The 24,409-nt window shown below is 35.3% G+C and overlaps 3 protein-coding genes across 5 annotated transcripts in view; 2 read left to right on the forward strand and 1 right to left on the reverse strand.

Moving 5' to 3' along the window:
• Positions 1 to 661: 661 nt before the first annotated feature.
• On the forward strand, positions 662 to 4,509 carry LOC131154060 (zinc finger protein GAI-ASSOCIATED FACTOR 1-like). The gene is made up of 3 exons (XM_058106555.1): positions 662 to 1,191; positions 2,015 to 2,411; positions 3,329 to 4,509. The coding sequence occupies exons 1-3, from the start codon at positions 996 to 998 to the stop codon at positions 4,227 to 4,229; spliced, it is 1,494 nt and encodes a 497-aa protein (XP_057962538.1). The 5' UTR covers positions 662 to 995; the 3' UTR covers positions 4,230 to 4,509.
• A 10,201-nt stretch (positions 4,510 to 14,710) lies between these two features.
• LOC131154227 (psbP domain-containing protein 7, chloroplastic) lies at positions 14,711 to 21,639 on the forward strand. Its single transcript, XM_058106862.1, has 3 exons — positions 14,711 to 15,114; positions 16,239 to 16,464; positions 21,161 to 21,639. The coding sequence occupies exons 1-3, from the start codon at positions 14,766 to 14,768 to the stop codon at positions 21,471 to 21,473; spliced, it is 888 nt and encodes a 295-aa protein (XP_057962845.1). The 5' UTR covers positions 14,711 to 14,765; the 3' UTR covers positions 21,474 to 21,639.
• Positions 21,640 to 21,714: 75 nt separating this feature from the next.
• LOC131154226 (E3 ubiquitin-protein ligase JMJ24) overlaps positions 21,715 to 24,409 on the reverse strand; it is a 33,137-nt gene continuing 30,442 nt past the window's right edge. For 2 of the 3 annotated variants that reach the window (XM_058106861.1, XM_058106860.1), the window contains exons 12-14: positions 22,567 to 22,686; positions 22,332 to 22,402; positions 21,715 to 22,027 (exon numbers count right to left, since the gene is read on the reverse strand). In XM_058106861.1, the coding sequence (XP_057962844.1) occupies positions 21,928 to 22,027; positions 22,332 to 22,402; positions 22,567 to 22,686 (291 nt within the window). In that variant the 3' untranslated portion in view covers positions 21,715 to 21,927. Of the gene's footprint in view, positions 22,028 to 22,331; positions 22,403 to 22,566; positions 22,687 to 22,795; positions 22,872 to 24,409 lie in introns of those variants that run through there. The other variant, XR_009136393.1, reaches the window with a different exon arrangement.

Here is a 24,409-nt window from a genome sequence, read left to right on the forward strand (position 1 = left end):
AGAGGAGACGAGTCCTTAATTAGTCCATGCACATGGATTAGAGCTGGTTGGTTGGATCGAACATCTCTCCTCCCCCGCCAACCCTAGGGACCGAAAGGCCAACTTAATTAATTATGTTGACTAAGGCATCTAATAAGTACAAAAACAAAACAAAAATTAAATTAAATAAAACTCCACTTATTTCTTTATTTGTTTCTTGCAAATGACAGCGATGAAACATAAAAGAGAACACTAGTCAAATACTGTCCAATCCGATCCTATCTTGTAAAATCTTAATAATTTACAAAACAAATATACCCTTTAATCGGAAAAAAAAAACTCTTCTTGAGCTTGTTAAATATATTACATATTATTAGTTTTATCAATACTTTTTTAACAATTGTTTGAGCATTAATTGCAAGTCCTTCTTCCCTAAGTAACCAGCTAGTTAATACAAATGCACACAAACTTATCCTTTCTAAGCTAATTAGTGTATTTTTTTTTTTTTTAAAAAAGCATTAAACCCTGAAGACTTTTGGATCATTAAATATTGCACTTGGAAGAGGGAAAAGAAAATGGCATTCTTTTAGATACCCATCAAAGCAAAGGGCATATAAATCATTTAACACCAACCAAACAGCCCTCTCCAAAGACAAAAGTACTCAAAATAGATATAAAATACAAATTAAGCCAAAGGGGACCAGGCTCTCTAATGTGCTCTTCTTGGGGCAGGAACACATCGACTCTCTCTTCCTTCCTTACCACAAATGAAGGAGAATTTTCTGGTCTTTGTCTTCCTCTAGCTACACCAAACCCCAGCTTTTCTCTTCTTTCTCCACAAAAAATAAAAGAAAAGAAAAGAAGATCCCATTGGGAAAGCAATTAAGCACCCAGAGGCCGCAACCAGCTCCAGAAGAAACAACATTAGAGTACTCTGAAAAGAAGAGAAGTTGAAGAAAGAAAGACAAAAGTCTCTTTATCCTTTTGTATATATCTCTATATAGCTAGCTCCTTCCATGTCAAACATCTCAGGGGATGCTGGCAGCCTCTCCTCAGGCACTACTACTGGTCCAGTAGATGAAGTTCAGCAGAAAATAAATTTGCATCATCATCATCATCATCTTCATCTTCAGTATGGCTTCAATGGATCCAGTACTACTGAGCCTCCACCAGCTACTAATAAGAAGAAGAGAAGTCAACCTGGAACTCCAGGTAATTCAATTTTGGACTCACTTAGCTTCTTCAATTTAATTAATATATAATTTCTAAACTATAGTTATTATTGTTATTATTATTCTTGTTATTGTTCTTATTGTTTCCTCTTTTAAAGTACTTTTTGAGTTGATTTCTTGCATTTAAAATGTTTCCCGGACCGACCGATCGCCTTTGGTTATTCGATCTGATGCATTCCGAGTTAATCCTAGTTAGTTTTTATGTGATTAACTGATCTGGCATTGTTTCGAAAAAATGTGTTTTAGTCATTTTTTTTTTAAGCTTTTTACTCAATGATGGATTTCATTTTTTGTCAATTCTCTTTTTTTTTTTCCCCAACTAATAACCTCTAAATTACTAATAATGGATTACATTGAATTAATGGGTATATGACTTAATTGAATGGACACAAAGCTGATGTTTGATTCAATTCAAGCAACTCTTAGTGAATTTTTCCACTTAAACTTGGTTTTCTAAGAGAAAATCTTTTGAGCCAAAATGGGTTTTTCAAAAGGAGAATTATTGATGTGTAAATTGTTGTGAAGACTCAATTATTGGATGGGATTTACAATAATTGCAGTACTGTCGTAGTACTGTTAGCTTCCCCTATTCCCCCCCCCCCCCTCTCCTACCCTCCCTCTCTTTCTTGTTTTTTAACTATTTGAAGTAATTAAGTATTTCGTAATATACATTAAACTTAATTTGTACTTAAACATTTTCTCGGTCTCTATTTAATCCCATTAATTCATTAAATTAAAATTGTTAATTAGTGTTTTCTCCACATAATGAATATTCATGTGTGTGTATATACATGTATGTACAGATCCAAATGCGGAGGTTATTGCTCTGTCACCGAAAACCCTAATGGCGACAAACCGGTTTGTGTGTGAGATTTGCAACAAAGGATTCCAAAGGGACCAAAACCTACAATTGCACCGGAGAGGCCACAATTTGCCATGGAAGCTGAGGCAAAGGTCAAGCACCGATATCCGGAAGAGAGTGTACGTCTGCCCAGAGCCCTCGTGCGTCCACCACAACCCGGCCCGGGCTCTCGGCGACCTCACCGGAATAAAGAAGCACTTCTGCCGGAAGCACGGGGAGAAGAAGTGGAAATGTGAGAAGTGTTCCAAGAAGTATGCAGTGCAGTCGGATTGGAAAGCTCATGCAAAGACTTGTGGTACTAGGGAATACAAATGTGACTGTGGAACCATCTTCTCCAGGTTCGTACATTACTATAATCAAATAATTATTGTACCTACATTATGATTCAACTTCTTAATTATTCAATCTTTGTAGAATTTTTTTTAACTTGATTAGCTATATAGTACATTCGATCAATTTTATAATTTATACACACACACACACACATATATATATATATATATATACATACATACATATAGACCCACACACACATATAGTCTTGACAGTATTAATTTAAAGAGTATGTAAAAAAGTTACGTACAAATTTAAAAGTGAGAGTTCCGATAACGAAAGTAGTCTTTTTGAATATAAAGGAAATACCATGTACAATAATTTTAGTTATTGTCCTGACTTCTTTTTATTTCGTATCGTTATGTACTAGTTTTGTGTACTGGGTATCGTTACGTATATTTTTAAATTTTTATTTTAAAATTTCTCCAAATTTTAGGGGTTTTTTAATTTTTATTTTAGAAAAAATATTACTTTAGTGGAAAATATTAGGAAACCCATATATTACCATTCCTTGTGGCCCTAGCTAGCTAGCTAGTTTGACTATAAGCTCTTATATGTTAGAATTATAAATAGACCCAATTTGAGTCATGATTATGTGAGAATAATTTATTATTATGGTCATAATAATAATTATTATCTTTCATTATATTTTTATTCACAATGCATTAATTTATTAATCATAGTCTTAAATTAGGTTCAGCCCCAGGACTTATGTTCCTCCTTCACTACCTACGATTCACACACCATAGCGTTCATATGGTCAACTAAAGCACAGTATTATAACTTTAACTTAATTAATCATTTTATTTAATTAATTAATTATATTCTAAGTCCAATTAGAAGATTAATCAAGTCCTTAAGTAGTTAAATATGCTAATTAACCTACTAATTAATTAATCAGTACTGTTTCACCTTTGTGCAGAAGAGATAGCTTCATCACTCACAGAGCCTTCTGTGATGCCCTAGCTGAAGAAAACCACAAAATGAAGCAAGGAATAATCATGGCCAACATGGGACCAAACCCACAATGCCAACCGTCATCCGGGCTGATGCCACTGCCGCCGTCAATGCCTTCTAGCTCGAACATCAACGCCAACGTACCGGCTGGGATGCAGTGGCCGGCCGCATGCTCACTGGGGTTCAGCCACCCAGTCGTCGACACCAAAATCCCCCTCGGTTCCCTCTCCCATGGACTCATGTCATTGCCACCAAAAACCCTAAATCCAGCCGGACACGGCGGCCTGTTCTCCTGCCACTCCGGGACCCTTTTCGGGGCTCCGAGAAGCAACACCGGCAGCGGCTCGCCGCACATGTCAGCCACAGCATTGCTGCAGAAGGCGGCGCAAATGGGTGCAACTGCAAACAGTGGAATGGGCTCAGTACCCTTCATGCAGAAGGGTAATTTTGTGACTGGCATGGCTCCATCAACGTTCAACCCTTGCAGTCTATATGACCAATCCCAGCTGCTCCCGCTCGCAGGCGGAGACACTATGGCCGGAATGTTCCCCATAGTAACATTTAACGACATTATCCAAAACAATGACCTCTTGATGAAAGACCCTAAGCATGATCACATTCTGGATGGAGACAACAGTACTACTATGGTATCGAACCCTCAGCCAGGATTAATCGGTGGGGCGGCGGCAAACGAGAGCGTTGGCGTCGGAAACCGAACAACAGTAGATTTCTTGGGGATTGGGGGAATGAGGGCCAGGGCGAATTTGAATCATGAGCAGAAGCAAGAAATAGGGTTTGAAGGTGAGGTTGGGGAGTGGAGAAATGGAAAATCAGCAATGGAGATGAAACCCATGTGGGAGGTCTGATCGATAAGAAAAAAGATCAGAATCTAGTACTGTTAATGTTAGATTAAAGTTGATTAATGTAATAAAAGAAGGAGGTGTTAATTTTGGGGGGCATGCACAGAAAATAAGCAACGTACTGAGTTAAGATTCTTTTGACTTTAAGATCGAATGATCCGTGCACAGATTCAGTTTTACGTAGAGATATATGTGTGATTATTCAAAAGAATCAGATTGGGTACTTTAATTTTATCAGTGTATATAATTTTGAAGAAGCAAAAATACATATAATAAAGCATTGATCCATGCATGGTTAGTGCATCTTAATATTATTATTTTATTAATTTTCTACCTTGAAATAAGTTATGTATCTATATTTAAATAGGTCATTCATTCATGTATTTCATAAATTCATGAGATTAATTATGTGAGTGTAGCTTAAATCTAGGTGTGTACTTATTCAATATATATACATTTTATTTATTTAGTACATGGAGAATGTAAGGTCATTTTGGGCCTACAAATAAACTCTTAAAGCATTAGCACCATACGCTAATTTCTTTACATTATTCTCATCTTGTCATCCTTCTTTCAAGTCTAAAGAGTTTGACAAACAAAGAAATGTGTTCTTTTTTTTTTTTTTTTTTTTTTTTGCAGCTTTGGGCTCTTCCATTTGTGCAGAATTGGAGAGAATCGTAAGATTTAAATCAGACTATGGTATCGTGGGGGAGACAAGTCTTGAAGAGTTATGTTGTACCGGTTCGTGGACTAAGTCAAAAACCGTAGAGGGCTTGAATCTCTTTAAGGAGAATAAGATATCCATGTCTCAATCTATTTGTGAATTGTATTTATATTTAAATTTTTAGTTGTGTTTAAGTTTGTTTTTTTTATTTTATATTAAAATTCCTATCATTTTTTAAGGAGAATTCAAAATATGGAGCCTATAATTGAGAAACCGAATGAAAATAATGAAAATCTCAACAAGCTTTCTCAGTTTAAAAGAGCTTACTTCAAGAGAAGAAAAGGCAAAGTACTCTTTTACTTTAGTCTCCTCAAAGGTTATTCTTATGATTGGATGTTTAAATTAAGCATTGAGAATAACAATATAGCGTCTTCAAGTTCTGTTTATATGATTTCTTCATTAAATTTTTGGCATGCTTGTTTATGTCATATTAATAGTACATATGTAGGAATCATGAGTGGTTTGGAATTAATTCCAAATGTTGATAAGGATTTTGATAAATGTGAATCATGTAATAAAGCTAAAATAACAAGAGGGTCTCATAAAAGCATTGAAAAAAATACCGAATTATTATACTTTACTCACATATTTGTGTGAATTTGAAGGAATTTTAACTCGTGGAGGAAATAGATATTTTATCACTTTTATTGATTATTTTTCAAAATTTACACATGTTTATTTCTTGAAAAATAAAAGTGATGCTTTTGAAATATTTAAAACTTTCCTCCTGAGTTGAAAATCAATTTGATAGAAAAATTAAGAGAATTAGAAGTGATAAAGATCGTGAGTATGAATCATTGGAATTCAATTTATTTGTAGAATCATTGAGAATTATCCATGAAGTTACTTCATCCTATTCATCCACTTAAAATGACATATCTAAGAGGAAAAATAGAAGTTTAATAAATTTGACTAATGTCATGCTAATAGAATTTCGTGCACCTCCTAATCTTTGGGGAGAAGCAGTTTTAATTGCTTGTCATGTATTAAATAAAGTGTCACACAAAAAGATCAAATTAATTAGTTACGCCTTTTGAACTTTGGAGAGGGCATAAGCCTAATTTAGGTTACCTTTGTAACACCCCGAACCCACCAAGTGGGCTCAAGGTGTTATGTGACCATTCATCCATCTCTGATACCATAAATAACATCCAAGCAACTAAATATAAATAAACATCCTCAAATAAATACCAGAATACTAATTTATACAACCAAAAAGAGTATATCCATTCCACTGTATTACATAACTGGTGCTATAAAACATAAGCAAAATACATCTGGGTTCTACAACCACTCACTCTAAGCTATACTATCACCCCACTCTAAAGCTCGCTAGGCTCGATCACGAGACAATACTAAAAAATGAGTTGTATATTGGGGTGAGACACTTCTCAGTAAGGATAGAATAAATTATTATTAGTATGTGGTAACATAAGTTTTAGTGTATACAAAATATAATCGTTTGTTAATTAACAGCAACAGTAAGGACACTTGTAACTATACGCACACACATTCAACATCAATCATACCACAAAATCTGCATACACATATACCACAGTACATCCATAATTACCATACATTCAATCCACATTCATGCACTCACACCCACAAATGAAAATGCACATTTACTTCATAACCCGTGATTCTCAGGGCACCCTCCTCATCGTCCCCCCCCCCCCCCCCCCGGGACCCCCATGTTCTTACTCACACACTTCCACAGTTACAACACACAAGACCCTATTCATAGTAAAACAGTAAAACGACCTCCTTGTGTCTACCAACATCTTACCCCATCTATATAAATGACAATATAACGACCTCCTCAAATTCTATCAACATTATATTACGATTTATAACAGATACAAAATAACGAACTCCTCACTCCTGCCAACGTTATATTGTCATTTACATGAATAACAGTACAATACCACAATATATTAGTTAAATGCACCACTACAATCACAATCAATTTATTATAAAAAGGTTAATCTCATGCCACACGATTTAAGCATTAAACTACACTTACTAAACTAAGATGATCAACCCTACTCACTTTGATCCCTTACAAAACACTTTTTTTTTTTCAACTAAAGGAGGGCGGCACTTCCAATTATATATTGATATACCCTCACTTTTGGCGGTAGAATACCATGGTTACATGACAAGCATTAGGAGACTGCAGATAAAAAAGACATTAAAGGCCTCCCAAAAATAACACCAACAACTAACCAAAATAGGACTACAAATTCAAACAAAACTAAATAAGAAACAAATCTAAACAGACCTAGAAAAAACAAAAATAATAAAATAAACTAAAATCAAAAAATCTAAAATAACCAAACAAAAATCAAGAGGATGAACTAATGATGAAGGGAAGTGAAACCCAACCTATCCATCCAAAGAATACCCTTCAGAGAACGTGGTAAAAGATGTTGTTCTTCGTAGATAACATTGTTTCCTATTTTTCCTTCTCTAACGAGAAAATCAGTCGCACTATTGTCTTCCCTATATTGATGGATCACCATGAAATTCACTCCTTCTAGTTTCGCCACAAGATCCTCCCAAAAATCCCAAAGATACCACAAGGTATATCTACCTTTCCAAAACCAATCAACTACAATTCTTGAGTCACCTTCAATAATCACATTAAAATAATGAAGTCATTTGCATAAACAAATTCCTTCCAAGATTGCTTTTAATTTCGCACTATTGTTCATACAATTGCTGAAATAGCTTGAAAAACCCGCTTTCATCATGCCATGGTAGTCCCGAATGATTCATCCACCTCTTGAAGTACCCGGATTGCCCCTATAACTCTCGTCACGTACAATTAAGTTTTATCCACCCTGCTGGGGGTTCAACCCACGAAATAATTTTTTCAGGCCTGGCGCAAACTCCCTGATGCTGAATTTGAAACTCTTTCAAAATCGTAATGTTCGATATCTTCAATTTTCGAAAAGAATTAGAACTCTCAGTTAAAAGAACTAACCTAGTATCAAACACTTCTCCACATCTGATCCACACTTTGGTCAACTCCTTCCATTCTTGCTTTTCATATTCGATTCCAAAGGCACCACGTAATCAAACACAGAATCAGACCAATTAAAATACCTTTAATAGATGATTTTTGAGCATAATGGAATTAGTTTGCAATTTTATTTTTTCAGGGAAGGAACCGTTGGAAAGGAATCCTCAACACCACACTAACCCGATGCCAAATCTCTAAAGCCACCTAGCCTAAAGAAAGAATGTGATCAGTGTTTTCTTGGCTTCTCTGCACACAACAATCACAAGTCGAAGTTATCGATATTCCTTTTACCTGAATTCTATCATCTACTGCCGAGCATCTAAATCAGGTTTTTCATAAACACATTGAGATTCTTCTAGGCAATAGAGAATGCCAAAACCACTCATTCCACTCAAAATTATCACTTCTGCTCCTCACTGCCTCCCATGCCATTTTTGTAGAGAAATTGTCGTTAGGGGCAGGCTTTTAGATGAATATATCCTGACCACTTTTACTAGCTGGCACATTATGCAAGATTTCCATTGTTCTGTCGGCCCCCAACCAATTCCATCAATAAATCAGAGTTATAGTTGTTATTCAGCTAGTAATCTTTAATACACAGCTTCTTGTTCAAAATATCCTCAATGCGCACCGCTAACGGGCCTGATGTAAGCCATCTATCGAACCAAAAAGAAGAATTTCCACCTCTCACCAAAATTTTAACATTATCCATAACTTTTAGAATGGTGGCCATCACTAATTTTTAGAACCGAGAATCATTTGGTCTCCCCTTCTTTATTAATAAATGATCATTTCTGCAATATTTAACCCTGAAAAAACCTGACCATAGTTTGTTAGAAGTGAGCAGTCTAAAGGCAAATTTCATGAGAAGCAATTTTTGGACTTCTTTAAGATCTCTCGAGCCCATACCCCCTTCTGAGGTGGGTTTACAAATTTTCTCCCAAGAGTGCCAATGAATCTTTTTTTTACCGTTCACTTCTCTCTATAAAAAATTAGTAAGAAGAGAGTTGATGCGAGAAAATGTGACCTGTGAAACATTAATAACCGACATCAAATGTATCGGCATGCTAGACAACGCATGTCTTAATAAAATCAATCTTCCACCTTGCGAGAGCAACTTAAATTTCCACCCTACAATTTTCTTCCTAATTTTCTCCACAAGAGGCTCCAAGATCCTAGAAGACAATTTTCCAAAAATCAAAGGCGCACCCAAATACGTAATTGGAAATTTACCTTCCATGAAACCTGTAATTCTCAATAACCCATGTTTCCAGGCAGAAGTAATGTATTTCAAAAGGAATAATGCAGACTTTGTCTTACTGACTTTTTGACCCGACCACTTCTCATACATCTCCAAAGTGTAAACCAAATTTCTAATAGACCTTTTTCCCACCATTTGCAAAAATAAGAATATCATCCACATAAAGCAAAATCAAAACCAAAGGGGCCCCAATCGGATGATTAAATTGTCCAATACGACCTGTCTCATAGTTTTTCCTAGACAACCTTATCAAAAACCTCCTCCATTATGATGAATAAATAAGGAGAAAGTGGATCCCCTTGCCTCAAGCCTCTAGTCGATTAAAAAAACTTTTTAAAAGTTTCATTCATCATAATGGAAAACCACAGGGACTCTACACAATTTTTTATGAGCTTGCAAAACCTCTTATAGAAACCAAAAGTCTTAAAAACCTCCAGAAGAAAATTCCAATTCACTCTATCATAAGCCTTAGCCATATCTAGTTTTACCATCACATTGCCGCCAGTCATTTTTTGTGCAAAGAATGAATCATTTCCTGTGCAAGCGTAATATTCTCAAAAATACTATGCCCGGGAATAAAAGCACCTTGCTCATGGGAGACCAACTTATCAACAATCTCAATTAACCTAAAAACAATAATCTTGGAAAAAATTTTGTAAGCCATAGAGCACAAACTAATATGACGAAATTTATCAAAGCTAAAAGGATTGTCCACCTTCGAAATTAAAACAATAAACGAAGAGGAAAAGAACCTGAAAAGAGGAGTGCCCTGAAAAAAATTCTTTGTCGCATCCAAGACATCTTTCTTAACAATGTCCAAGTAAGAAATATAAAATTCAGAGCCAAACCCATCTGGTCCTAGACTGCTTTCTTTGGGAATAGAAAACAGCGTTCTTTTAACTTCTTCTTCTTTTGGATCGGCGTAGAGAAAATTATTATCAGTATCTGAAATATGTCTTTAAATTAACTCGAAAAAATCACAAGGTTCAACCATTGAAGCCTCTGAGAGAAATTTCTAAAAAATAAAAAAACAACGGCTTCATTATGAATTCCTTCCGCACCATCCAAAATCCTCTTGTCTTTCAGAATGATGCAGTCTATACGGCCCTTATTCGACCTCTAATTGATAACTGAATGGAAGAATTTAGAGTTTTGATCCCCCTCAATCAACCATTTTTTTTTTTCGCAATTTGTCCTAGGTGAGATGCTTCCCTATTCTCCCACACCTGAATCTCCAACTTAGTAGTCAAGTAATCGGCTTCGACCTCCTCAGAAAAACCTAATTGCAGCTAATTTTCTAGAGATTCCATCATTTCCTCGAGAGCTTGTAGGTTTTCTTCCACTCTCCCAAAGACATTTTTATTCCATGCAAGTAAAGCAACTTTAGTTCTCTTAAGACAAATAGTAAGTTTCAAAAGACCCAAGGTTGAGTCATTCCTTATCCAAGCATCTTTAACGCACGACAAAAACAAATCATGCGAACTCCACATATTAAGGAACCGAAATGGGGTAAGGTCATACAAAGAGAATGACGTATTCGTATACACCACCATAGGACTATGATCTAAGGACTTTCGACTTAGATATTTGAATTTAGTTGAACCATATAGGATGGAAAAAGATTTATTAATAAGAACTCGATCAAGCTTAGCCCAACTATGAGCCACCCCTTCATAGTCATTGCACCATGACATACGAGAGCCCATGTTTGATAAATCAAAAAGACCACAATGATGTAAACAGTCATTAAACTCCATCATAGGTAAGAGCGGTCTTGGATTTTCACCAATTCTTTCCACATCCGTTCGAATAACATTAAAATCACCCAAGACCAACCAAGGGAAATCCGATTGGCACACCTCCAGTTGCTGCCATAATTCCCTTCTTTCAACATAAGAACATTTGGCATAGACAAAACTCACCAAAATCCTTTGGTCGTTCCTGAAGAACCACCTGGAGACCATCTAAGTCATGATTGAAATCACCTCAAAGGCATTCATATTCTTCCAAAATAGCCATAATTTATCGCCCTAATTTTCATTAGATATAAAATGGTGATAATTCAGAAAATTACCCAGCATTACCATCCGTTCCTCAGTCGTAAAAGGTTTTGAAATAGTAAACAAACCAACATTAAACTTATTGATCAGCATCTTTAACCTACCTATAGACTTTCCCAACCCTCTAATATTCTAAAAAAAAATTGTATCAGTCATAAATTTAATTTATGTGGTCTGATGTGAACCCTCTGAGATCTCCTCACAGATTTTTCCTTTCGATTTTGGTGTTTTCCAAAGTCCATCACTGCCCTGTATGAGAGTCATACATTTTTTTTTTTTCCCATTCAACACTGAAATTTCACCTTCCTCCCTCTTGGACGAATAACCCAGAGCCAATTCCCCCTGATGCAAACCATGGTTCCCACCTTCAGTCTGTTTAATACTGTCTGCATGATCCACTTTCTCTTGAGACATAGGTTTACCAAATGAAACTTGAGCCTCATCATCACACCCAACTTCCTCACACTCCTCTTCATCACTTTTTGTTGAACATTCATTCATATTATTTTCCAAGCCTCTCTATGGTACATCAGATTTTTGAATTGCATAATCCCATTTTTCTTGAGTCGCAGGAATTTTCAGTAATACAGGGCACCTATCCTTGGTCGTCTTCGTCATCGGTACATTACTAGGTCCTGCTTCCTGTTCCACCCTTTTTACCCCTTTATCCACATCAATACTGGTTTCCATTACACCGTCATTCATCTTTGGTTTCCATATCTTTTTTTCTTTATATTTTCCCTCATCCCTTCACTTCTCTCCTACCTTACAAACAATCGAGGTATGTCCTTGTCAGCAACATTTAGAGTAGAAAAAACTCATCTTTTCATATTTGGCCTCTTTCCAAATATATTGTTTCAGAGATAAAACAAGAGGAAATCCCTTAATTGGCTCCATCGTCAGGTCGACTTCCATGCAAATACGTGCCCGTGAGGCTCTCGTACGGTTAATTATTACATTATCAGTCCTGAGATAACAACCAAAACGAGTCGCTATAATTTGAAGAAAATTCGCTCAGTAAAGATGCATTGGTAACCCCGGTACGAAAATCCATTGAGGAGCCAATGAAGATTCTTTTTTGACATCCAAATCCTTCGTCCACTTAAATAGCCGAAATTAATTGTCTTCCATCATTCTACCTTCCATTGCCCACTCATGCACAAAATCAAGTTCATTTTTCCTATGTATAAGCACATAGTAATCATTCATAACACTGATCGTTGGAATTTCCGTCAAGCCCCATGTTTTCACAATCGATAACCAAATTTTATCAATAGATGGTTGATTCCTTAAAAATTTCATAACTAATGCAAAACGAAACTCTTCCTCAACCTTAACCATCTCCGCTTCTGAAAAAAAAATCTCAATTCACCATTAATATTAACTGGCAATCTCATAGGAATTTTGAACGCAGGTATCTCCACTTTTTTATTCATGGCTTGCGCATACGACTGCACTCCGAAACCAACCTGGATGGCCTTCCCTGCTGACGGTGAGGCCATTGGAGGGGGAACGAACCTTCCCAACCACCCAAGGCACCGGCGAGCCGGTGCCGACCTGCAATATTTGAAGATTATACTTAGAGTTTTCCAGATGGGAAAGAGACTGACTTGCATTTGTAATGTTGTTTGGTCCTCCTTCTCCTTGGAGGCACGTAAGAACTCACCGTTCGGAGATAAGAAAAACTTGCGTGCAACATGCGATGGCGTCTAATTAAGACCTGCTGTGACGGCACGAGTGACAAAGTGACGACGACGATGGCGATCTCCTTCTGGCGTGCGGAGATGGCAATCTCCGGTGTTAAAAATAGTAAATATAAATTCTATCTATTACTACATATGACTAGTACTCCAACTATCCATTACTATCAAGAATTGTACTTAATTTTCGCATATACTTATTCTTATTAAGGTAAATGACACTAACGTCTCATAAGATTTGGTAAAAAGAAAATAACCTCCTTTGAGGTTTCAAAAAATTCAGAGGTCTCCCCTGAGATTTTAAAAATCTCAAGGACCTCCCCTGAGGTTTGTCAAAAAGACACAAATTTTTCCTTATATTTTACAAAAAAGCAATTTTTTTTAAAAGAAAGTCTGTGTCTTTTTGGCAAACCTCAAAGGAGGTTTGTGACATTTTTTAAACCTCAGGGAGGTTCTTTGTCTTTTTACCAAACCTCAAGAAAGGTTTTTGTCTTTTTGCCAAATTTTAGGAGAAGTAAGTGTCTTTTGCTCTTCTTATTATTAGAAGCACACCCTTTTTTGCATGTGTGTGACTTTCTTTGTTGGCATCCCCTAGAGTCTCAATTTTAGAGAGGCTTGCACAATAAAAAAAAACTCACTCGAAATTAAAACTTTAAACCGCCATCATAAAAGTCTCCAGCTCTAATAATATAGCCAAGCTCACTTCACATATCTCATATATTTTTTCAGATGACAAATTCAAAAAGGCTATGGGTCTGTTTAGTTGTAGAAAATAGTTTTTTATTTTTTATCTTAATTTTTCAAAAACTATTAGAAAAAAAAGGTAGCTAGCTAATTTTTCATTTTTACAACATTTATATAAATTAAATAAACAAAAAGTTGAAATAGTTTTATTTTTTATTTCTAATTTTTTAAATAATTGTCACTTTGTTATCAATTTTCCAAATTTATATAGAAAATTATGAAAATATCTTTTCACTATTCTTCTACATATCTAGTTCTTATATTTGGCATGGGAGCATGTAATTTGAATTTTGAAATTTAATTTTTGCAGGTTATGTATAGAATTTCTTCTAAATTCACACAAGTCCAAATTGATCAAGTCTTAAAATCTATGATTCTAAACAATGTCTTATATAAATTTTGAAAAATTGAAAAACAAGTTGTCTTTTTTGTGATTATTTTGAAATTTAAAAATACAAAATAAAAAAATAATTTTGCACATTTAAACAAACTCTTTATTTTATGCCTTTTTAATATATATATATATATATATATATATATATATATATATATATGAATCTTGAAAAATTAAAAAATTAATTAAAATTTTTATAATTCTGTTTGGAAACTAAAAATTAAAACTAAAAATATTTTGCATGAAATTATTTTGCACAACTAGTCCTATATTTTTTTCGAATGCTTTTGAAAATTTAACTATTTTCAAAAATGATTGGGCCGGAACCAATGGACTCCAAATTAAAACTAAAACTTGGGCCTAGCCCAAGGGTGGCCGAAATTTGGGCCAGGCTTTGCTTCTGAGGCCTGTCCACTTTGACCAAATTACCCCTCCATTTGATGTTTGTTGGCCACCTTATAAACCACAAACTTGACAACCATCACAAGTGGATAAAAATAAACTCCAGAACCAATCGTAGACTACCACGTTACCATCCCTACAATATTTGACTCAAAAGTTGACCCCATATCTGACATGGCACAATTTGATTGGCTACTCAAACATTCATACTAACCAGAGGTGAAGAAGAATGCAAACTGCAATGGCCTTGCCGCACCACTTTCGTGCATGGGATTCTTTAGGCCACCGCCGGACGTACATGACACAGTCGTCCGGCGACCGGAAAGGGAGCCTGCAGGAGGTGGCACCGCCGCTGGGACGGGACCCGGCGGAAGAATTCTCTCCGTTGGCGGGGGTGTTTAGGCGGCGGCTCCTGGCCGGTGTCGGCTCAGCCTCTTTGGTGGCCGTCGGCGCTAATTTCGGTGGGATTACGAGTTCTCTACTTGGGTTCTCGCCGGAAACTTGCCGGAGTCTTAAGGTTGATGTGCTTTATCCCATCGAAGGGTACAGTCGCTGCATTGACACAAACAAAGGATTTGGTAAGTAATTAAGTCCCGTATATACATGTATACCTTAATTGATTTTGCCCATAATTTTTCGTTCTTCTTGTTTGGCAGCCGAGAAACACTTTTCTTTACTTAGAAAATTTGAAATTGCTTATGAATGAAGCCTTTGTTTATCAATTTTAGCATTTCTATCCTCTTACTAATTTTTGCAAAAGTTTGAACATGTTCACTTTCTAATTATTGTGAAACAATACTCCTTTCATTTTCTTTCAAATAATTATATAAGGATTATAGCCCGGTTGACTTAAGTGTTAAGAACAATTTGTAATTTTAGTAACCCCAAGATCACAGGTTTGATTCCCCCTTGAAAGTTTATTCCGGTAAATTATCAAGGATGCATCAATGGGCGAACGGCTTTTACCCTCAGATTTGGTGTCGCAACATAGTATTCAAAGTAGCGCAATGATAGTTGCAGTCCTGGGTTATCAAAAAAAAAAAAGGAATTATAGCCCGTCATGCGGTGTTGATTAGTGGTAAAGACAGACAAAGAACTAAAAGAGGTCCCAAATTTGATTTTCCACTAGATTATCTCTGAATTATCCAATACTAGTAATGGCAGGCATGGTCACTTCATCCCGAATTTAGAAAGGAAGTAACGGTCCGAAGGACCCGACTAACCCCAATCTCCCAGTCATCAAAAAATCATATAGAAATTATGCCATCTTTTTCAATTTTCTTTGAAAAAGTTATGAGTAAATTTTTATTTTTTGTATACAAACATTTTTTTGGTAATTATTTTTAAAAATTCTTATTGTAATTTACTTAATTTTTTCTCTCATTTGGAAATAAAATAATGAAATTAAAATTAGCTTTACCAAAAACAAGCCTAAAATTCAATATTTGTCATAAATATATAAGTTGATTTTAATTTCAAATAATTGTTTTCAATTCAATTAATTTCAAATAAATATATACTAATTTTCTGCATTCTAGCCGTTATGTATAATTTTTTGGAAACAAAATATTGAAATTAAAATTAGCTTTACCATAAACAAGCCTGGAATTCAATAGTTGTCATAAATATATAAGTTGATTTTAATTTCAAATAATTGTTTTCAATTCAATGATGCATATATGTTTATTGGATGAACAAACAGAATTTATATACCCAGCAAATTGGGTTGGGGATCAAACACTGCTGTATAGAGCTGCTGGAAAGGCAGAATTAGAGAGATCGCTAGACCCACCTCCCCTTAACAATGCAAATTCCGGTGATCGGCGCCGCCAGACCATAAACGAACCAGTTGTTGCATTTGGTCCACCGGGGTCTACCGGCGAGCTCAACGTTAGCATCGTTGTCTCCCCGGTCCCTCTCGATTTCTCGTGAGTACTCTTGCCTTAATTTAGTTTGGTTGCTATATTGAAAAGTGGCAAGTATATAAACATGAATTTAATTTGAAATATGTGAAAAGAAGTCTAATCTTATATTGCACAAGTTTCGTGTTAAGAGAATATGCATATAGATTATGAAATTGAAACGTGAAAGAAAAACGATAATCTTATAAATAAAGCACGAGTTTCATATTAACAGTCGTCGATGCTTAAATCTTTGGTTTTTTAATCAAACGATCCTAAAAATTCTATTCATGAATGTTTGTGTAGTTTTTGAAACAAACTTCTAGTCATTGCATTCAAATTTTGACTTATTATTCAAATGAGGGCTCATACAACAAGTGAACGATAAAGAAAATTACTATAGACCTAAAAAAAGTTGCCTTAATGAGATGACATGTCTGATGCTCAAGTTAGCAGAATTTGAAGGATTAATTGATCAAAAAAATGCAACTGATGATAACCAAAGATTTCGACAATGTGGAACGGACTGTGATATATGATCAACCTACTTTGATCTCAATTTCATCTATCTTCTTTTCAGTCTCGAGCACCACCCCTCTTGTAATTCTTGGTGGAACGAGAGAGTAGATTATTTCTTAAACAAGCCCTTAATTTTGAAATCTTATACAAAGATGAAAATTTTCTAACGAGTTTAGAAATTCTGATCTCTCTCAAGGAAACTCTTTAAAAACACCATTACATCTCATAAAGCTCCAACCAAGCCTCCCAATATTTTCTAAGAAAAATATTCCATCTTTCGATACTTAACTAACAAATAAGTCATCGGTTACAAAAAGGCCTTAGCCACAAGCCCCTCCTCCAGCAATAATGCACGCGCTTCCTATGTCGTTAGATTAAAAGATCAATTGATCCCCTTCAAATATGCTAATTTACTCTATTAAAGCTTTGAATAAAACATCAGACAAGTAAGATTCTAGGTATAATGATAGCTATAACTATTATTCACAAAATTTGCTTTGAAGTGCAAGGAAGATGCTATGGAAATAGTATAGGATCTTAGTCCATTTCAATTTTTATGTGTTGTCGTATACTCTATTTTACCTATCCACATGGAAAACATTAGAAAACTAGCCCATAAATAATTTTGGGAGTAACAAGATTCTATGCACCAAAAGAAGTTCACAAGAAGCACTTTCCCTAAGCCACGAATAGATCTATAAATGTTTCATACATCATAAATATGCCCCAAGTTTATATTAGATGCCTTCTTTGCCCTACCTCTGATCCCAGATGAGGAATATTTTGCTCTCGGGATGCTTAGCCAACTATATAAGTGGCCACATGGCTTAAAGCTTTAGGAAACAATGGGGTGATGTAGCTTCTAATATTTGTAGTTAGCTACCATATAGGGGTGGGTCTTGTTAAGTTTTATTGTATGCTTAAGTTTATTTGTGATTATTTTTATCCGTTTGTTTTAGATGCAATAAAGAAATTACACATAAGAAAAGCAAAGAGCGTGTGTTATTAGCCACTATGGACAATTTTATACAAACCTCTTAGGAGCTTGCACTAACCACTTCTCATAGTTAAAAAAAAATCATCGATTGAAGAAGATTATGTTTTAGTATAACCCCTAGAGTGGATTTAAAAATGAAGGAATGAGAATATTCTGGAGGGGGATATTAAAAGATCTTATTAAGAAGATTGTTCATGAAGCAATATACTTGGTGAGGTTGGTGATGTTTGTTTTAAAGGAAGAGATAAGATCACGTGTACCTATCTATCTAAAGGAAGTTTGGGTGAAGTGAAATACAAATAGAGCCTCCAGAGGTAGCTCGGGTACTACAAGGTGTGTGGGTGTTATAAGGGACAGATTGAGGTTTGACAGGGTAATTTGCTATTAATTAGTAATACTCTTAACTCTTTGTTTGCCAAATACGTGAAATATTTTGAAAGACTTAGAATTGATTTAAGAGATGAGCTATTGGAAAGATGAGATTGCAACTGCCTCAAGTATGATAATTTGGTGTATTATCAATGTCCGATACAATTCACGTCTTTTCTTTTACCATGAACAACTATTGTCGAATGATTTGGAGCATATCATTAGATTCAGCAAGTTTATTATTTGGAAGATAATAGAGTTGGTAGAGTTACCAACTAGATTATGAACTCGTGATTGGTCTTAAGTTGGGCTAGCTACATCCTTTGATAGGCATCCTATATACAAATATAGTTTATTTACTTCTTTAAGATATTTCTAGAGCAACTCTCTTTCAAAATAAGGATGAATGATTGGTAAAAATGTGGTCATTTATATTAAAACAAAAATTATTTAAGATTTGAACTAATATATTTGATTGGTTCATGCAAATTTAACTATTATTTCAATTCAAAAACACTATAAATTAATTAGGATTATTGCACGTAGGACTCAATACATACTATTTTGATACGGAGAATTACAATAAATGACTACATGTTTATTTGCTCCTAAAAATAAAATACTGTATAAATTTAAAATAATTATATCGTGCTTGGTTTGCAGAATACCTATTCTTAAATAGTAATAGGATGGAATATTGCAATGGGAATGTCAAATTTGTGTTGGAATGCAATAAATTAATTAGAAAAAAAAATCATATAAAATATTGTGTTATTCTGTCCAACGTTAAGTAGGAAAGGAATGTCTATCCCAAAATAAAATTTAGAAATAATTATTCTTATTATTTAATATTTATTATATATGGATTCATAAAAAATTTTGAATTGTTATTTATTACACGATAATACAACATGATTATGCCCTTCTTTACTAATAAATAATTATTTTTTTCCTTACAAAAGAATATCATCAAACAAAATAGAGACAAATGATTGGTTGAGCTAGTGGACTTTTTATATTAAACAAAAATATTTAATTTTAAATAAGATACCTAGTTTATTATATAAATTTAATTGTTTTTAGTTTTAAAAATAATAATCAAAATTAATGAAATGTTTTCATTCAAAATTATTTTTTATAGGATGGATAGGTTCATACGCATGCAAGTGCACCCCCATGCGTGGAATGTCGTTTCTTTCGACATTTTGCCAACTAAGCAAGTTTTTATATACCCAAATATTCAAAATAGAATAAAATGTTCAATTAAAAATAATATTTTTAATATATTAAGCTATTAAAGCTAATAATATTCCTAAATTTATTTCTACACAATTCCCTAACTTATAAATATTAATGGCATATTATACAACACACATTACATTTTTTGCCTAAATAAATCATGCACTTATTGTTATAACCGGAGGAGCCCATGGGTGGACTAGTTACACATGAGTGAATACTAACTTGACCCAAAAGTTTAAGTTTATTGGGTTTTGGGTCTAACCATGTGTATAACCATCCATTATTCACTCAATTTTTTTAATGTGGGACAAACTCACAAGTGGAATTCTCAACAATCTCCCCCTTACTTGTGAGTTCCAACTGCTCACCCTTAAACGGAAACCGTCTCCCTTTTAGAAGTAAGCTCAATTTCCCAATAGTTGCTCAAGTGGGCCTGATCACTAGCGCCTACATGCGTTAGATTGCATTCCACGTGCCTCCAAACCAATCCTACCTCTCACGCCTTGACCTTATTCGGATTCATCCCCAGCCTAGATGATCTTTATTGGCCTCGACCACACACTTAGTCCTCCAACTTTTAGCACGTCAGGAAAATTAGTTTCACATCTTGATTTTTTACAATGTCACTCACTCAGAGTTACAAATTATCGTTTCTGATACCGCTTGTTAGTACCGAAGTTTATAGGTGTGCTTGATACACATGGATGAGCACCAATTTGACCAAATGCTTAAGCCTATTGGGTCTTGGGTCAAACTATATATATAACCACCATCCACTCAAATTTTCTATCAACTTTTCTCATTTGACAATTCAACCTATCAACTTTAATTTAATTCAAAAAATTATTAAATGCCTAAATTTAAAGAGTCAATCTATTTTACTACCGGGTTAATTTTATTCTCTTATTAATTATTGATAGCCAATTTTATAACATGAATTTTTTGGCAAACAATCGACACTAACCATCCATTATATTTGATAAAAAATGCAAACTACTGTGAGATTTTAAGAATTCCACAAAATAAATTTTATTCTTAGTGCCCTTGACACATGAAATAGCATAATAATGAACTATCGTTAGAAATACATTTCTAACATTGATGAAATGCACCTTTTCTTGGCGGATGAATTATATTTTTTTTGTATTTAATTGAAAGAAACTTATGTTCAATGACTGAGTTTGCACTTTTTTGGTAGGGGTATTACATATTTTTTGGATATTTGAGCTATACTTAAAACTACATTTGAGAGCATAAATTTTGAACTTTGATTTATATTTATATGGATTTAAACAAATTTTAATACAATTTTATATTACATTTTATATAAATCTAATACAGCTTTAAATTCAATGTCTATTAGGTTATTTCACATGTATCAAAGGCCCAGAAAAGGATGAAAGAGTCAATTTATTGCAATTTTGCTTGGCTGCTTGACAATAATTGAAATACAATGGCAGTAAAGCTTAAATCTCGCTCTCACGTGATCAAGATTTCCTACATGATTGCCCCAATTTTTAATTAGGTATTTGCTTCAAAATAGTACAAATCAAAGACTTGATGAATTTACAACTATTATCTCACATTTCATCGCAGAATCGAGACTTTCGGAGGCCCCAAGGAAGTGGGAGAAGCTGTAATTCGAACGATTGCCAGGTCCAGCCAACGGCCAGAGGTGAGGGGAGCCCTAATAGAAGCAAGGCTGAGGGAAGATCCTCAGAGGAATGCGAAATACTATGAACTTGAATTCAGAGTGGAAAGCTCTTTGTTTCGAAGACATAATGTAGCTGTTTGTTGTGCTCAAAGAGGAAGATTATTCACCTTAAACGCTCAGGCACCGGAGACAGCTTGGCCCAAGGTTAAATCTGCATTCTATAAAATTGCTGATTCTTTCAGACTCGCTTCCTAATGACATGTAGAGAGAGAACAATGCAGCTCCTATTTCCATGGCAAATTGATCATGTAGAACAACCCAAGGGAAATACCGATGATTTCCCCCAAATCACAAAATTACATTTGTTTCTGTAATAAAATATGAAAATGAACAGCAACAGACGATAGTCTGAAGTGAAAAAGTCTTGTGGCAGATTTTTTGGCGAGTATCCATTCCCAAGGATTATGGGTTTTTACCCAACACAGAAGCTAGCATATGTTAACTAGAAAAATTACCCAGAATTACTTCTTTCACATGCTCTGGACCATGTAACAAGCATTGCAATGTACCATGAAAGCCTTGCATCGGACCATGGGCATAGAAGATTACACATAAATACAATTATGCAGGGCATTATAGCCACTGCATCCAAAATTGAATTTCCTATATCCCAACGACTACAAGCCGTCTATACACTAACTAAACCAATTCAAACACAAGCAATCTGGCGTCGCTTAAGCATTTTCTCCAAGTTGTCAGAAACCATTGCTGTTAAATTAGGATCCTCAAACCCGAGCTCTGCACCAAGTCTGTACCAGAAACATAAACCCAAAAAGCTTTATCAACAAAACAAAGGATGGCAAGTTGAGAGAGAGAGAGAGAGAGAGATTGCAGGCTGCAAGCCTAGCCATGAGTTAACCTCCAGGATCAAGTCCCAAATCCTATTTAGGTACTAGCAGGAGTGCAGGACTTGAGACTCAAACCTGGACTCCCTGTTGAGTTAGCCGATACCACTAGGCTAATTGTCCTTCTAACGAGAAGGATAGGAATTTCCAAATTTAAAATGCAAACATCAACGCAAGAAAAAGAAATAGCAAAACTTAATTTTCTTACTTCGGATCAAGCACCAACTTCTGAACATCTTTTATAGCTGAACTGGCTGCATACAGTGACATCTTTCCCACCTGTGCCAGAACCCAATAGAAATTTCTTTAAAAAAAATATAAACAAAAGAATATTCTTCTATGCAATAAACAGCCCCCAAGGCATTCTATCATTTCACTGGGGACGAGAAGGGAAGGAGTGAGACAAAGAAAAATGAATGGTAAAGAGAAGTTTCTTAGCCCACCTCCAACATTTGAAGCTTAGCTTCATGCTCATTGGGAAGACAGCGGATTTCTTCAGCCAATCTTACAGCCTCCCCAAGGCTTTCAGGTGACAAAAAGTCAAGGCCCAACTGAACTGTGGACTGGAAAAAAAAAGTGAAAAAAAATAAAAACATAAACCAAGCTAAATAAAAACATTAAATCATTAAAAAAATATTGCATTTCACTTGAATAACAATAAAGGCTTCCTACTCGCAGAATGTCTACAGTAGTTCCACGATCCATCAGAGGGAAGCATCTCATGACAAAGCACCTTCTATGGGAGCATCTTGAATAAAAATGGAGATTTCGTGAGTCCTTCTAATGGACCAAAAGCACTTCCATGCATTATAATAAAATTTCATACTTTCCCAGGGTTTTCCTATTTTAGCCTTCTCTTGCTCCTTTGTGGAGTTTGGCGCCATGCATCATTAGCAATTAGTTAAGCTCAAACAGAACTTATTTAACACGTGGAAAAAATAAAATGGGTTATTTAAATAACTAACCGATATTTGCAATATTATGATAGGATACTCCAAGCATTTTAAAAGATTTTCATTACTTTTTGGGATAGACAAAATCTGAGATCTCTCAAAACATGAATAACAAACACAGCCACCACCAAGAAATTTGAAAAATAAATAATACGAAATACAGAAAAAGGTCTCTAACAAAATGCTCAAGATTAAGGGACAGTAGCCCATATTATAAGGTTTCCACTTTTGGCATGAATAAAGCTTCCTAAAAGCTACCTCAACATCTTGCTATCTTACCAAAAAGGAAAACTCATGCACAAGAAATCATAAAATGTATTGCATCTCACATATAAAAGGTCATAAAATCTATGGCAACAGTTGGAAGTATAATTAAATGGATAAAATGTTTATGAGTCTACCAGCAGCAGTTAAAGAAGACACCAAACAAACATATAAAGGCAAACATTTCAGAAAATTAACATCAGCAGCAACAGTTCTAGCATTGCTGGCCATTAAGATGATTCTAGCAGCATCATTCTAATTATTATCGTTACCTGCCAACTCGCAAACTAAAGGATTCATTCTAATGAGGCATAATTGGATATGAAGTGTGGCAAACAACCGTGAGAGGTTGGATGGGTGGAGCCGTGGTTGTTTTTCTTTAGATGATCCGGTTACTTTGTATTCTTATTGTCTTTCTAGTATTTCCATTTAGTTTTTTGTCTCTTATTTTTTAGGATTCCTGATAAAATCGCTGGGAGTTTGGGAAGTTGAAGAGAGATTTTCTTCAGAATGGAGAAGTGTAGCAACATTCAAACACGCTCCCTTCTGTTCCCGCTCCTCTTTCATTGGGTTCATGGTGTGCATGTTAGAGCATGGCTCCTGCTCGCCATGAGAGAAGGTGGCACTCATCAGACTGTCCAGATATGCAACTAGAGAGTAGGGAAGGTAGCTTCATTTTGTTGTTTGAAAGTCTTTGCAATTGTTGGGTTACAGTTTCTTCAGCAACAGTGCAGAGGGAGCTGGCTTCTGACCTTCAACACAGGCAGCCAGGGTTTTCCCGGAGGCTACCCGGGGCCAGGGGTCGGAGATGCAGTGGTCTGGGCCTGTATCTCAAATTATCGTCTTAGATCTTGGCCTTTGTTGGGTAATATGGTTTCTTCAGGTTATCGCCCGGATTGGTCTCCGGTATCAGCTCAGTTCAGAGTTAATGAGGGCCAATGTGCACAAGATAATATAGAGTTAATTGGGCCTCCATTTCAGGCCCAACTATCTGAGCCGTGTCAAGTTTCTCAGTCCTGCCTTTGAAAGGGCTATCCAAAGCAGGCCTGATGTTCATCTTAGGCCCAGA

This window comes from Malania oleifera, chromosome 4, assembly GCF_029873635.1.
Source record: "Malania oleifera isolate guangnan ecotype guangnan chromosome 4, ASM2987363v1, whole genome shotgun sequence".
Lineage (NCBI taxonomy): Eukaryota > Viridiplantae > Streptophyta > Magnoliopsida > Santalales > Ximeniaceae > Malania > Malania oleifera.